General features: G+C 41.0%; 1 protein-coding gene across 3 annotated transcripts; it reads right to left on the bottom strand.

Moving 5' to 3' along the window:
- Positions 1-1,732: 1,732 nt before the first annotated feature.
- Positions 1,733-16,295, bottom strand: CEP15 (centrosomal protein 15). 3 transcript variants are annotated; one of them, XM_087743394.1, is made up of 5 exons: positions 16,208-16,295; positions 14,502-14,587; positions 13,643-13,766; positions 8,833-8,907; positions 1,733-6,110 (listed from the first exon to the last, which is right to left on the bottom strand). In XM_087743394.1, the coding sequence occupies exons 2-5, from the start codon at positions 14,552-14,554 to the stop codon at positions 5,967-5,969; spliced, it is 396 nt and encodes a 131-aa protein (XP_087599520.1). In that variant the 5' UTR covers positions 14,555-14,587; positions 16,208-16,295; the 3' UTR covers positions 1,733-5,966. The 3 variants fall into 3 exon arrangements, with proteins under 3 accessions (XP_087599520.1, XP_087599521.1, XP_087599522.1); XM_087743395.1 differs by having other exon boundaries at positions 16,199-16,268; XM_087743396.1 differs by lacking the exon at positions 16,208-16,295 and adding an exon at positions 15,730-16,033.
- Positions 16,296-16,791: the final 496 nt, after the last annotated feature.

Raw genomic sequence — 16,791 nt, 5'->3', positions numbered from 1 at the left:
GATATTTCACATAAATAGAAGCTTTCTGATTTATAATCAGCCTCTTCCTTCTGATTCATTATGTTAATGAATTGAGATATTACCAACATTGGATTATCGCATCACTGAATGAATCCAGCAAAAGAAAGCTGATTATAGAGGAAAAAGCCAAGCGTACCCGGAAACTGAATAAAAAGAAGCGTCCGAGAAACCGCGTAAAGCGGCTGCAGTTGTTTAAGCTCGGTCTGAACACCGGTCACAGCTGACGGGGGGATGCGACAGTTTCGTTCACATACACCAACCTTTTCCCTATGGATTTACGGATTCGTTTTCCGCCGTTACCGTTACTACGAACGCTTCCCAGGACGCAAACCCGCCGCCCGGGGCCTCCCTGGGAAGGCCGGCGCGGCGCAGGGAGCGGCGGCCCGCACCCGCACCCGCCCTCCCCTCCCGGCGCCCCGCACCGCCCGCCCTCCCCCTCGCACCCTCCCCGCCGCCGCGGCGATCTCATGTCACACTGCGAAACGACACAGAAATGCCTTTTTTTTTTTTTTTTTTTTTTCCCCCTCCCTTTCAAACAGCCGCTTGGGCTGGGCTTTCCCCGGCTGGGAGCAGCCCGTCCCCTCGGGCAGGCTCCGCAAAGCCCCGGCGCGGAGGCGGCCGCAGCCGCGGCCAGCTGCCGGGAAGCGCCCAGGTTAGATCGCGCTTAACAAAGCTGCAGGCATGTGGTTCGCTTAAGCAAATTATCCTCCGGAAGCTTTTATGGAGCAACAGTTAGAGCACCGTGAATGAAGCTATTGGGAACACTTACAAACTAAATGGGTAAAGAAATGCAAGTCTGGAAACCAAAATTACGTTTCCCGACACCGCTGTGAGGCAGGTACTAATTTACTGCGGCTTCAAGCTATGTAATTAGCCAAGGAGACTGTAATTTGCTTAAAGGACGGCAAATTTTTCCTTTTATTAATTTGCAATATATTTGTAAGATAATCTTACGGCAGCTGGCTCTGCTTGAATCTGTTTCAAAAGTGTGATGTAAATACCGTCTCACACTATTTTGTTGCCTATTAGGGCTTTCTGGTAGGTGATACGACTGAGCGTAAGGAGAAGGAGCACCACACATTTATTTTTAAGTTCATCACCGCTAGTGATAAAACTTATAGGAAGAAGCGAGCATACTTCCTATCTGTTTGCGTTCAAAACCAACGTATGCAAAGTCCCTCGAATGAAAAAGATACAACTGGAAGCCTCCACACACAGCGGGTACAATTTAGGGCATTTTCAAGAGCTGTTTCAGCTGTGTTTAAAAGGAGTAGCAAATGCCCAAATTAAATCACCCTATTTACGGCAAAGACAAAGAGCTTCACACAGCAGGAGGATGCACTAGAGAACCGTTTTTTTTTCCCCACCTGTTTCCTTTGCAAGGGTTTAAGTATCTCTATCCATATCTTGGTAGTAACCACATATCTGAAGTAATTTAGCACACGGTTATTGTGAAACATTAGGACGAGTGCAAATAGTCGATCTGGGATTCGTTACGTTTGGATTTTTCAGCGATAAACTTCCGAGATTCTAATCTTCGCTCAGCAGATTAATATTTCAGAGCGGTATCAAACTGAGGAAAATAAACACCGTACCTAAGCGAAGTATTTATCCCTGGCATGCTCACTGTCCACACGCTTGGCTGCAGCAGGCGCCAGCTTACATCCAACTCGTACATGCAACATAACGCTGAAATCCAAGAGGCAGTGACTACAGGATCAAAGCTTTATTTCAACTGTAACGCAGTATATGCATGGATTATAATCCTCGAGCAAACAGAATATTACAGTAATGAAGACCTTAGCATTACAAATATGTTAAAACAGCTTGCATTTGGGGTGATATTTAGGGTCAAGTTGTATCTGAACACAACTATTAAAATATTATGAAAACTACCATTATGGAGTAAATAATGTTTTCTTTCAGATGCAACCTCTAAAAGTATATTCCATTTCAAATTTGGTTTTCCTATTTTTCAGTACCAACAAGCTCAAACTGAGCATCTACGTCCCCGACCTATGTGAATGAAAAAGACAGGAATGAAGAACTATAAGCTCAGCCTAAAATCTAGCTCCCAACTTCTATGAAACGCAATCCTGAATAAATACAATCGAGAGGATACCATAGTAAGTGTCAAATATCACGCGTCTAAACCCTCTTATTCTTTCATACGTACTCTCACATGAAATTAATAGGCTCGAGAAAGATTCTGCAGAGTAAGAAATGTCTTATCCTAGGGAAAACTAACATGCCTTCTGCTACTGCCCCCACAGCCAGAATAACTGAGAAAGTAAGACGCTCGGGAATGTGATGGTGGAGGTGACAAGATGGGTGAACAGGCTGTGCTCCTGGGTTAGTACGGTGGTTACTCATCTGTGCATGAACCCAAAAAAGGATGATTAATTATTTCTTCTTGTAAGATACTCAAAGATTAACTTACAAACAGGCAAAACCTTTGGTTTTCCTTACTGCTCTTCTCTCAATTGCTTTCTCCTACCCACCAGAAAAGCACAAGAAGCAACAGGCTCTTAGGACCATTGCCATTTATGTATACATATATTTTAACGCAAAAGGGTGAGCAGCGAGTCAAGAATGCAGAGTAACAGGTTATGTTCTGAGGGAAAAAAAAGCATTTAGCCAAGATGGGTAGGAAATTACATAAGAGAGATATATATAAATGTAATATATATCATATATTTTATATTTTTATATATATAAAAGCTTGGCATAAGATGGAGGATAACTACACAGAGTCAATATTTTTAAAGTAACAGCCTTGACTTGGTGAAGAACACTCGTTCAAGATCTCATGTAAAGCTGATATTAAACCATATCGTTATCAATCAGTTTGGGGGATATTTTTTTTTTTTCTAAACACGCTTAAGTTTAACTAACATTTGCTTTCTCAAATTTGTATCTATAGAAAGGCAAGTGGCAACCTAGCTCAGCCACAGAAAATTAAACTGTGCACTCAACAAATTTAAGAGGAGATACCATAGAATCGCGTTCCCTGCCACCGCTTGCCCCGAGGTCTGAGCCAGACCGGGAACCGCTGGCTCCTGTACCTTACCGGCCCTGCGGCATGCCGCCCTGCCCCTGCTGCCGTGCTCTCGCACACTCACATGCAATTGCATCTGTTTATATCAGACCACAGGCCAACGTGAAGGCTCTTGTTTCTGACAGCGGTCACCTACACACATTCCTCCGTTAAATGTTTCTCTTCGTTTTATCCTTTTCTGGACATGTGCCTATATAGTTTTCCATGCACTTGTTGTCCTATCGCTCCTAAAGCTATGCTGCAGGAAAAAAAGTCATTTCCTTCTTCGAAAAGAAGATAATTTCATTTTAATCTTAATCTCTTTGCCCAGTTACACCACCACCACCAAAATAATCAGAAACTTAGTATCTGAGCAGTTAACTGCAGCACAAAAACTACCCTAACAGTGCTTGCAGGTGCCTTTCCCAGCACGCTACAAAATCCGCGCCCATCCGGCGCCGTGCCCTCCTAGTCCACAGGCTTCGCTTTCCTTCCACAGGCAATCAAAAGGGCCAAGGAGATAGTGAGCATCTGCATTGTGCCCCAGTGTTTAGGCGGAGTCCAAAGAGATAAAGACCCGGATTATTCACATGTATAAAGTACTTAGGGGCCCAGATTTTAGTTTAAGTGATTTCCCTTTGGATGCAAAGACCAGGATGAATCCTAGTCTTTGTTAGCAACTAACTGCTCACCCATCCCTTCATTCTGGGCATCGTGTGTAATAGCTTTTCCCTTCTTGTCTGCTCAACTGGTTCCAATTATTTGCTTTTTAAATGTGAGCTCTACAATTCGAAGATCGATACACATTCCCGCTAAATCAGATTGAGAACCACATTGTGATCTTACAGAAGAAAATATTACCAAGTTGTCTTTGTGACAGAACACTGAGTAGGTATAAAATTGCCATGGTCTTTATGCCAGGGTTTTTTTTAAGCTCTCTGCTTGTAAGATGAAAGCCTAATTTGATATTTTTGTAGTTATATAACAGTTCTAATATTTTGTGACATTTTGTATTGTGACACTATAGATGAAATTGTCATCGGACTGACACCCTTTACTGTTTATTCCTTAATTACAACTGTTAACAACACTGCAGAGAAGCGTGCTAATCTGCCATCACATATTATGAAAACAACGTTATTGTTACAAACACCAACACCCACTCAACAGGATATTTCTAAGATGGCAGTTTCTGTAAAAACTTATCAGTTTAATGGACACTTCAATAGAAAAAGTTTTAAATGAACTCAATATTCCCGTTGAAAACATACACCAATTTTATATCGCAGCTGAAGTTCTGATTTTATTGTGTCAGTGATTCTTCAGCTAATTTAAATTCAGGCAAAACCGAGTGCCTGATTTCACGGAGAACAGCGTCTGCAGATGTTGGTCCTTAAAGACTACTCGGACTTCCTACGGTTTTCAGCTACAAGTTCGTTCTCTAGTTCTGCCTAGACCATAAACTCCCCACAAACAGCTCATCAGTGAATAACTTAACTATGTTTAACTAACTAAACGAACACAAGATTTTTAGTGCACAGATCCAAAGCAGTCAGGACATTTATGAGAAATGTTGCTGAAAAGTACCTCAGTTTCAATAAAAGTCATTAGAACATCCCTACTATTAAACAAAATTATATCTCTATGTAGCATGGCGATGCATAGATCAGTTCACTAGTAGCCTAACAAAATTTGTAATCATTCCATTTTCATATCCTCAGACACTGGCAGAGGTAAAATTTTTTTCTCCTACTTTCAAGTCGGGGGTGGAAGTATGTTGTTGTGTACGAGATTAAATTTTAACAGTATATTGACTCAAGTCCAGGTTTTAATTTTAAAGAAAGATTTTTTTATTTCTAGGCTTCCTTTGCTTAGGAAGGATTAAATTTCTGCAGGCCAAGTCACACACCTGGAAGGATCTTCCACCAAACTGATACTTTAAAAAGCACTGCACTAGAGCAGTGAAATTTCATACCGTTAGCCCACTGTACAACCAAAACGCACTGATACTGCACCTCTGTAGCGGAAGCTGAGGAGCTGTTCAATGGCTGAAAATGAAAATATTATCTCCTCAACCTCTATATATGCTTGGTTCTTGGACAGCCACTGCCAGCTACCTTTCAGTTTGCTTCTTTCAAACTTTTCATACCTAAGCAGAAGTTCTCACTTGTAGATTATGTTAACATAGAGAATATAGCATTAAGAGCAGCCTAGAAGTAGCAAAAAGCCCTAGAGATTTGTTTACTTTTTCTTGTCTTTACCCGCCCATTAGAGAGGAAATACAAAGTAGGAGCAGGAGGCTGGGAAAGCCGCAGTGGTTACTGGAGTGAGGTGTAGAAGCAATGGAAGCGGCAATGACAAAAATCAGGGAAAGCAAGATGTGGAAATTCAAGGTGTTCCTTCTACAACTGCTCCCATGAAGGTTTTTACACAGATTGCTGGTGCTAAACCAAAGCTACTCTGCCTGCTGCAAACAGCCTGCCTTTCCTGCTAACGGTAAATTCCTCCTTTCTCCCTCATCCACAGAGAGACATACAGCACAGATGACTGCAGGGAAGAAAGATAATGCATGAATCTGTCTTTACTTATCGCACTTTTATGTAGAAGCAGGGGATTAAAAATAACCTGAAACTCTTCTCATACTGAAAAAGCAATTGCCTTGGTGGGTTTCTATACACCAGTGTTTCTCACTTTTAATCCTAACAGCCCCTTTGAGGGTTGCTTCTCTAATACAGAAAAAAAGGAAAGATTTGTACACAATGCGACAATAGAAGCAAATTATCCAGTATATTTAATTTTCATTTAAATGATTTACTTTACAATTTAATGGCATGATATTCTGTTGCCTGATCTGGATGATCTTGTCTGCTGAAGTCATAAATTACAAACCAAAATGAAACTAGAGTGTTTATTTTTGTGAATCTTCTTCTGGGTAGCTTATGTTCTGTTTTGCAGTTTTCATTTTCTTAAAACCAATAGGAACTTCTGCTCTTCCTAAAAGAAACTGTTCCCACTTGGGAAGAGATTCTTTTATTGATGCCCAATAGAGAGTCTGAGAAAGATATAAGAAAAAATAAACTTAATTTCAAAATCTGTGTCAGCCTGTTTAAAAACAATATAGATATGCAATGCATTATTAAATCTTGCCTTATGAGTTAAACAATTCAGAAAAGAACAACGTACTTACACATGAAATTTCAAATCTCTTGTACGATACAAAATACCAGCCTGGAAAGATTTCATCCTGCAGCATGAACTGTGAAGTGACTGAATGTGCCCTCTTGCGGTAAGCAACAGACTAGTTTAGACCCTCACAGTACCTTTAGCAAAATATTTTCTGTGATAATAAACTTTTCCAAAAGCAGCTTTTATATTTAAGTACATATGATAGCAGAATTTAAATTTGAAGTGGAAAAAAATTGTTTAATGTTGTAAATGAAATGTAAATTGGTTATCCTAGAAAAGTTTGCAGTTGTGTCGTTCAAAATATTTGAGTAAAATTTTAGACATGATAAATCACTGATGAAGTAATCGGCTCCAGTATTTGGATCACAAATGAAAAAAAAAAAAAAAAAAGCTGTATACTTATCCTGTGGTCTAGGAAAACCACTATGGGTTATCTAACCCTTTGTCTGCATTACCCTGTGCTACTGGGTAATATAATTAGCTTCTGTTTTATCTGTGGAATGGACATACCATTCATTGGTTTTGTGTTGGTATCCTAAGGATCACTTTGTTGTTTGTAGGATTTTGAAGAAAATTTTAAGCGCCATGTATAATTTTTTTTTACACAAAGTACTGTGATCACAGAGCTGTATTAAACCAACACTTTAATCCATCCACCAATGTAAGTGTAAGTATTTTTAGACACTGATGTCTATTCAGAAAAAAGTAATTTTGTAGTAGAAAACATTTATGGTACATATGTACTGAGCCTTTTTTCTTTACTTGTTTAAGTATATAACGTAGAACAAGCGTATCACAAAACTGAACATCTCCCTGCAGAGTATTAGATTCCTGGCTAATCATTTTGATCCTTACATGTAACTCAGATATAACTATGGCTCTTGCAGATTTACAAAAATATTTTCTTCAACAGATTTACTCAAAGAATCTTTTTTGACAAGCATATGTGCTGTCACACAAAACTACTCCGACTTAGCAAGCTGGGGATCCATTATAGCCATAACTTTCAAAGTATATTAATACAGACACATATATGGCTGAGTGAAATATGCTCAGAAGTGTTTTGGAACAAAGCACGCACAAGAATTTTGTACCATGAAAGAAAGTTTTCTTTTCCCACTATTTATAGCTCTCTTCTTCAGAAGTATAAAAAAGGCTGAGATAGGATCTTCTCCTTCAAATAGTAACTCTGTTCTCTCTAAAATTCAACCGCTGCTGCAGGGCGTAGACATCTCTGCAGCCATAAGCAATTGCTCTGCATTCTCCAATTTGTGCAGACTTTGGTCTACATCCCACAAGCAGCTTAACACCTAACACAGGACAGAGGGAGCAACAGTCCAAAACTCATCCAAACAACTCTAGAGGTGCCTTGAAAGTCCTCTAGGAGTCCAAAACTACTGCTGAACAGAGTCAAAATAGGTTCAATATTAGCAGTTTGGCATCTTAGCATCATTCAAGATGTACAGGTATCCAGGTAAAAATGTATCCTTTTGCCTAAAATCCCTAACAAAAACAAACAAACCAACCAACCAGACACTGAATGGGCATACTCCGTGTGCATCCTGTCACAGCGACAGGAGCAGGCTATTTACAAAAGGCAATGACAGACAAAAACTTTTAACAGTAACCAGAACAAGAAGTGATGCCTCTCATTTAAGTAATAGCCTAAGCATTACAACACTGGCCCAGCAGGTGTGAAACTTATGTACAATACACTTCTCTTCACAGGCTGACAGAGCTAAAATCTATACCTTTCCCCTCTTTGACAGTGCCCTAGCACACAAACTAGTGCGGGACACTGCAGGCTACTGTGTCTGTGGAAACTAAGCCACCATACAACAAAGAACCCACAAATCACTGGTGCAAGAACCACAAGCGGGAATCTGACTCAGTGGCCTTGTGGTTAAGATGTTTAGTTTGCATCAGGAAGAGCTGTGCTCCAATTCCTGTTCCCAGGGCTGTTTCTGTTCTCGTCGTCCATTCATCACTGCGTAATACTGATAAAACAGTCTTGAGACTAAGGAATAAACTTGTTACGTTGTATCGGGATAATATTTAGTTTTCAGATAACTTGCTGTTCAAAATCTTTATCTTTAAATAATGTTTTAGGGACTACAGCTTGAGAAGTAAAAATCGAGTGCTCCTGCTGTAGCAGTACTTTTCATAAGCTCCCATACAACCATAAAATAACTGAGAAGTGAAAATTTCTCTGTTTGTGCTGATAAACTGTTGACCCTGAAATGTGAGCTGAAAATGGGCTGACCATATAAAACAAACTAAATAGCTCTGACATAATAAACACAATAATCTTCTGATATTCACAATATTCATTTTTATATTTGACTTCATTTTAAATAGAAGCTTGTATAGATCTGAAAGCTGCTAAATATTTCCACCAGAATGCCCCAGAATCTAGGGACCTTGCCCCAGAATTTAGGTTCAGCTTGCTACACAGTACACAGGCCTTTGGCTATACCAGTCACTGGATTTTAAAATCAATTATTTTCACTTTAAGAACACGCTTCAGGGGGGAAAAAAGCAAAATATTTGGTAAACAGCAAATGAAAAGACAGAGTTCTAGGACTTACTTCTAACTTAACAGTATCGGGATGTGGAAGTAAATACACTCTTTCTTGCAGCTTTTTTTCTGCTGCTTCTATATCCTAAAACACAGGCAAAGTACATTTTAAAAACAAACACTGGGAATATTAAAAGGAAAATGCACACTCACATAAAGACATTTAATTAAACGAACTTGTTACAGCTAAACAGCATTCAAAGAATAACACTGAAGTTCAAACCTTTCTGTTTGGTCATTCTGAAATCCAGCTTGTACTAATAAGACTAACATCCCACAGTTTCTAAACACATTTGCTGTACCTTTTTGAGACAAGAATAAATCTCATTACCACATAAGACTGTTGCTGTAAAACACCATTATTCTTCCTGGACGCTAGGGTAAATTACGGTTAAATTCTGTTCCATAAAACTTAAGAAAATAGAGGGGAACAGAATGGTTTTCTCTGTGCTGTATGAAGACTGAAGTATGTATTCTAGCTACTGTAACTGTAAAGTAACTAGGCAAATTATGTGCAAGATCTTTACTCCTCAAGACAAAGATGACTTGCTAATATGCATGCATAACATGTGCACAAAAATGTAGAGCTGCAGCAAGCTGTTCACCAGACAAACTTGGATGACAATGCACCTCACATAGCTTGCTTACAAAAAAAATCAGTATTTGGGTTTCTGCTTGTCCAGTGGATGTGTGCTGGATTCACAAAGGCCTAAATAAATTTTTAAAAAAAGAAACCACCAAAAAACAACAGCAACAAACAAATCAAAACATCCCCCCAAACTAACTGCCCTCCCCCTTTAAAGTTCTGACCCATTCTTGTGGGCTTGGTTCCATACCCAAACATTGAAGAGATTGAGTGGTGGGCAGATGAAGAGAGACAGAAAGGGACGTGGGAGTGGGGTGTGAAGAAGCCAAAGCTGAACAGAGTGGAGGGGGAAAGAAAGTATAGCAGATGGCAGAGTTGGGAGCAGAGAGCGGGTGTGAAGAGTACAACAGAAAAACTAAATGAGAGAGGAAATTCCCCAAAGGGACTTCCCAAATATTCACCACCACTGCCGCTGAAAAGAAGAGTGAGATTCTGGAGGAGCATAGCCACAAGAGAGACCAAACATGATTACTCGTATTGAATAATAGCCAATCTGAATACATCAATAAGTAAACAGTGCTCGACTCAAGTTTAGTTTGGAAAATATGACTCAAATTCAGCAGAGTATGATTAATAAAAGCAAAAAACAGCCTTACTGTTAGCTGAAGTTCAACTCAGTGATACAGATACACTCAGTTCATTCAATTTACAGTGTTCATCTTATTAATTCCTTTTACAGCATGACTGCATTCTCTTGTACATACATACAAACCAATTCCAAGCAAAACTGTTCTCCCTTTTCTACAGCAAAGTGCATACCCTTGTAGGAAGCTAAAGGATGTCCGAGAAAGAGCAAACTAAGTCTCAGATTTATCCAAATCCTTGGAAGCAGCAAGTGGCTGCCCCTTTTCAGGTGAGAAAAGACTAACGGGATAAAGATATAAGGGGGGAATATGGGCAAAGATGGAAGCCATTTGAAGTCACAATGTCAAAATAACAGAGGACAACACAGACTTAACTAACCTAAGAAAGGAATTTCTCTGCTGCTTGTACTTAGAACAAATGCACCACAAATCGCACCAAATGAAGCTCGTATCAGTACGGCTCAGACCAAGTCTGGAGAAGTTATTGCCATACTGAAAAGAAGGATCAATCAGTAATGTTCACTTCGTATTCTTCCATAGGATTTTCCTCCTTTCCGATTCCTTCTTCCTAATTCCTGCAGGAATTTTCACAGGAAGGAGGAACATCAGTCAAGATCATTATTTCCTTATATACTCAGCTAAGTCATTGGAATGTTTACAGTGATAGGAAATGAGTGTCTTTCAGGCAAGAAAGAAGACAGCAATTGTGCATATATGTTTAGTAGAGAAGGTCACTTTGGCATAGCCTAGATATTAGATGTGTCTTTTCGTTGCTCATTCTAGTTTGTATGTTGTGCAGTCTATTGTCATTCAGAATACTGATTTAATGACAGACAGTGAAAGACATTTTTGCTGGAAGGTGTAGCATGCTTTAGAAAATAACTGGAACTACTGAAAGATTAGGCGGCACTTCTTGTGTGTCTATACAACTAGTAAGCTTTGTAGGAAAAAGAAATCCCCGTCATCAATACAAAAATAAATATGTCGGCAGTGTAAACTTTTTTGGAAAAAAAGAGCAAATCTAATATGTCGGAGTGCTGAAAAAAGAGAACATCTTACAATGCTTCCCCTAAACCCACAAGTACTGGAACAAAAACAATTCAAGACCCTTCCCCAGAGGTAAAATGGAATGCATGACACATGCATCACTTTTAGGGGACCAAATTCAGCTGTCACTTATATTGATACCAGTCTGGCAGAATCCCACTGAAGTAATTCCAGAATTACATGCCTGTGAAGGAAAGCAAATTTCATCTAAATTACCTTCCCAACACTACAGCATATTCCTCATTTTCTATTTCATGTTATAAGCTGTTGCACAGTAATACATATTTCTAAACACAAGAAATGTTACTGACAAACAAATGTCATCAATTAGATTATAAATACTAGTCTAATTTCTGCTTCTATTACGACAACATTATGTAAGTACCAAATGATACAGATTTCCCTAGTCTGCAGTCTCCCTCTAAAGACATCAAGGAAAATACTATGATAATTATGTTAAAATGCTGAACAAGTGCTTAAATTGTTAAAATTTCAATTTAAAAAAAATGTTTAGTTCCTTGCTTCCTACTGATTAGTAAATAAATTAATTTTGAATGCTTTTCTGTGCATAAATATCAACTAGCACAGAGAAAGAAAAATGTCTTTTGCTATGATCACATACTGAAAACAACTGATTTTGCTTACATGCAGAAAAACAGAAATGCAAATAAAAAAATAACACTTCATCATGTCCATGTATTTTTGAGTAGGCCAAATCAACAACTCTCCACATGGTAACTGTGAAATGTACAGTGCCTGGTATCAGGAACAATATTCTGAAGCTGGCACATTAATCAGTCTTGTTTTCAAGCTTCTCATATATTATTCTGCATAGATTTTTTTTTTCCTGTTTTCTTCTGTTACCAGAAAGCATCTGCAGGAGTGCATGCCTGTTAAAACTAGTATAAAATTAATAGATTTAAACTGATTTATGCTACTTTATCCTGCAACAGAATTTGTTTTGATACATATGTTTTTGCTTTTTTTCCCGTACAAACACCAACATTTTTGACACTTGAAAGGAACAATTTTGAGGATGTGACAGAAGATGGCAAATATCTGTTTAACTGCAAAAATATTTACACTCTGTATATGTCTGAGCTATTGTTAACATTTCCAATACAACAAGCTTTCGGCATGCAGAAATATACCCTGCCTTTATTATGTTCGCCTGTATTTGTTAACTGAGAATGCATTTAAAACACAAATAATGTATAAAAAACTGTATTTATGAAATAAAATCTATTCTAAAATGCATATGGAAAATGGGAGTCATAACGGCTGAAATTACTAAATCAATGGAGCATGAATTATGGAAAAAATAAACAAACCATCCACCTCTCCCCAACCTCCCTCTGAAGCACCTACACTTGTCTGTACCCACTACAGAAGCGTTTGATTGCCCCAGCCCAGAATGCACCAGTTTACCAGAGTCCAAGTTGAAAAATCTTCCTTGTCACAGAATAGTTAAGAAGGCAGCCCTGATTAACTGTTCTGCCTTGTCTGCCACTCCCTAAATATAGCTTCCATTTAAATACAAAGAGGGCCTGCAATAGAATTATACCCACTCGAAATGTGAACATTTTAAATCTTGACCAGGGTCTGCATGAAAAAACAAAAAATTTTTGGTGACAAATTAGTCTTGTAATCTTCCAGAGTAAAACTTGTTGTTTCAGTAAACACAATACATGCAACATGGACCCTTAATAAGTAAGAGTTTAAAGAAAATGCACAAGAGGTATCATTTTCTGCTGTTTCCCGAACAACAGACAAACATTTTTCAAATGCATGCTCATGTCAGTGGTCAAGTGCAATCTCTTCAAACTCCTAAGCTCGGGGTTCCAGAAGAGGTTTTAGCATTCCAGTCCCTGACATCAAACCTAGATCTTTTTAATTGCCCATTCTCAAACGTCTGCTGAATTTACCTAGGAAACACAAATCTTACCTAAATATGACAACAGGTATGTAGAACAGCTATTAACATTATTAATAGTATCACCACTAGGAAGAGCTAGAAATACCAAACACTGCTTTTACAGACTTGCAAGTAAGATTCTTGAAGTCATTCTACACCTCTTTAAAGAAAAACATTAAACCGAGAACTTCTTCCACAACTTCACACAACCATAGTGGGAGAATAGTTCTTACCCTGGACTAAAAGCATTGCAGGCTGGTCAGCCCCTATTTCCAAACATGCCCCTGTATCTTGAATCAAAGTGTCAAGGCGCTGTGAGTCTTGTCAGACTAAGTTCTCTTAGGCAGACATGTAATGGCACGTGTTGCATCTCTACACGTACTTAAAAAAAAAAAAAACAGTAGCAGCTGCCACCACGAGGCTCATATAAGAAGGGCATGGGAAATAGGTAGTGATGCCATCAGATAATAAAGACTTGTCATTTAATACTTTTGGTCAAGTTCCAGAAGAGGGAACTGTATATAGGAGATTCCAAATGATAACTATAGAGCAAACACTTTTCTTTTAATTCTCTAAGCTACATAACCATGACATTTCAATGCGGTTCCTGGTAGTTGCAGAAACTTACATTTAAAAGTGCTGCATTCCTTTTATGAGCTGCATCAGCTGCTTGAGTTTGCCATGTCTTTTTAGTCTTTTTGTCTCCTAGATAAGTCTCCATCTGCTGTAGCAGCTCTGATCTCTGAGACAGTCTACAAAGGAAAACATTTTGCTAAGTGGGTAGAACATTTTGCTCAGGAGCTAGAAAATAACCTTTTTACCTTACCCAGTTTTCTCAAAACTATGGGGCTAATTAAGCCGGCTGTAGGGTGGGTGTGCTGGGGGAGGGAAAAGGTACAGGCAGACACCACCTGCTGTGCTTGTATGAAGCTAGAATGTTGCAACCAGCAGTCCTCATATGCTAAGGTGCTTAAAAGCACTGAATCTCCCAGAACAGGAAAGACAGGGTGGGTTGGGGTGACTCGATCAGTACTACTCTTGCTCATTGGCAAGTACTAGTTGTTACAAGAAAAGCAGATTTTTCTGAATCATTACTGTATTTGCTTCACAAGCTGAGTTTACAGGGCAACAAAGAAGCAATTCTATAATTGAGGCGTCGAGCGAGAGAATCCAATTACCTTCCCGAAATAGGAATTTAACGGTGACAGGAGGTTAACAATGGAGATCTTAAAACAGTACCACCATTGGAAGTAAAAAACCTCATCAACCTAAATACCCTTAACGGCCATCAGGGATGCTAATTCCAATAGTTCATGAAGGAACAGTGCCACCTCCTGGAACACCAACCCCTTGCTGAAATACCACTGTGCTCTGTATAGAGCTCAGATTCCCTGTTCACAGGACGGTCATGTGCAGCGAGGGAGGACTCTCAAGACCACAACACAAACCGCTGTGAGGCAGGCCACGCTGCTGAAACAATTACTTACATCTCTTCATGTCTTCTAGCAAGGTGAACCTCCTGAGCCAAATAGGATGACATTTTCAGCTGTTTGCCCCACTGTGTTTTGTCACTCTATTAAAAGAAAAGCAAGTGAAATGAAAATCTTCCACAGACATACACGAACATACTTTTCTGTATTGAACAATTCTGTGTTAAAAAGTTGCACGCATGACATTTATATATCAGCTATCTACACAAAACCTGCTTATGAATTTTAATATTCACCACAAGACACTGTTACATTATGCTTTGAATACATGCGCACTACGAATGTTCACAATATATTTTAGGAAAATCTTTACTGTACGCTAATAATTTATGAAAGAACTAAAATTTGGCTTTCAAGTTTCAGATTTAGCATTAAGTTTTCTCAAGTTTCAGATGCTTAAAACCGCACATGCAAACTATGTGCTTGCGTAATTTGTGTATTAATGTTTAGTGATCTCTGGCTTTTGTCACATTACTCTGAACACAGTTATACTTGTAAATATCATTTATAACTACCTCTCACAGATACAGTGCCCTGTTCATAGGAATCTATGTTTGAGTACAGGCATGATTAAACTAAACAAGCTACTAAACCAGTTTCATTTTCGAGTGCTTGAAAAATTAAGTCAAAACTTCTTGAGCCCAGCTCTTCAGTACTGTAACACAGTACATGATGGAATACACAGCTTAAATTGTTTACATCTTACTGGGTTTTTTTCAGATATGGAGATCAAGCGCCCACTGCATGCAAATCAAGACCCTACAGCACTTTTCAGAAGGCTGAATGCGTTTTCACCTCAGAGGTGACTGCATTGTTGTCATGTAAGTAAAACTAAAGCAAATAAAAGAATCTATCACGGTGACAATGTGGAAGGGTGGGAGAATTAAAAGATCTCATCAAGACACGAGAATATTAGGAAAGGCCTCCTCTCTGTCAAGAGATTCACACGCAACTTTGAAGCAAGTTATTTACGTGTGCACTCTAACTTCAGCAGAGGCCATTTTCTAGGGATGCATGTATCACCACACTCTGAAAAATACTTCTGTGCAACCGGCCTAGTGCTAATGCTTCCCCTTTGTTTAATAAGGAGCACGTCCCTGCTGCGCTCTTCCCCCCGCCGGGGAACTCGATGCTGTTGGCGAGAGCAGGCGAGACCTCTGCTGTCAGGCAACGCCTTTACCGGCGACGGGAGAAACTGAGGCACGGGGAGGGCAAAGGCACGCACCTCTTTTCTTTAGGGGAGCCTAGCTCACAAACAGCAGCAACAAACAAGCAGCCACGGCGAGCACCCTCCGCCCGCAGCACCACGGGGCAACCGCTTCGCACGCGGCTTCCCTGGGCGGCTGCCAAGGCGTGAGGCAAGCCGGACTGGGCCACCAAAGGCAAGCCGCCGCCGGCAGCCCCTCCTCTCTCTCGCCAGAGGCCCGCGGGAGGCCCGGCGGGCCGAAGGGCGGCGGAGGGACGGGCGCGCCCCCTCAGGCCGGCAGCCCGGGAAAGGGCGGGAAGGGAGCGGCCGCAGGAGGAGCGCACACGGCCGGCGGCGGCGCGCGCGAAGGGGCACGCAGGAGCCGCCCTTAGCCCTACCATTGATAACGGGGGGGGGGGGGGGAGGATCTACGAGCCCTTCGGAATGTACCATTCTGTAGGACGGAGGGAGGAGAAGGCAGGAAAGAAAAATACACAAATACGCGGACCTCGTTTACCTTCAGCCTCGCCGGCTTCGAAAAGGGAAGCAACCACCCACCATCATCTCCACGACGCCTTAACCTTACCCGCCCCCCTCGCTGCCATGGAGACGGCCGGAAAGGTGGAGCCTGGCTGTAGGCGCTGATTGGCCCCGGCGCGCCCGGGTAGGCGGGACAGGTGAGGTCGGGATCCGCCTTCGCCACTGGGATTGGAGGAGCGAGAGGACGCAGCGCCCAATCATTGCCGGCGGCGGCCGGAGGGCGGTCTCGAGCGGCGACCGTTACGCCTGAGGGAGCGCCCCGCCGGCGGCTGAGGCGGGCAGGGGCGGGCAGCGGGGCGGGAGGGGGCGCGGCGGGGGGCGGCAGCATTCCGGGCACTGTCCGCGGTGGGATCCGTCGCCGGAACCGCCCCTCTTCCCTACGCACACGCGGGCGAGATTTGGCAATAGTTTGGACAAACTGTTTTGGGCTTTGCAGCCCAAACACAGGGAGGAAGAGCGAAGGGACTCCGAGTGACGCTGGGCTGTTGCGGAGGGTTAGGTTGCCTGTTCTTGCTCCCTCCAGAGCCCGCTCGTCCCAACGCCGCCATGTTCTCTAGTGAG

Source organism: Nipponia nippon, unplaced genomic scaffold (assembly GCF_047370975.1).
Source record: "Nipponia nippon isolate SJK-2023a ecotype South Korea unplaced genomic scaffold, ASM4737097v1 scaffold_9, whole genome shotgun sequence".
NCBI classification, from domain to species: domain Eukaryota; kingdom Metazoa; phylum Chordata; class Aves; order Pelecaniformes; family Threskiornithidae; genus Nipponia; species Nipponia nippon.
Note: the sequence above shows the minus strand (reverse complement) of the source record. Positions and strands in the feature narration are given on the sequence as shown.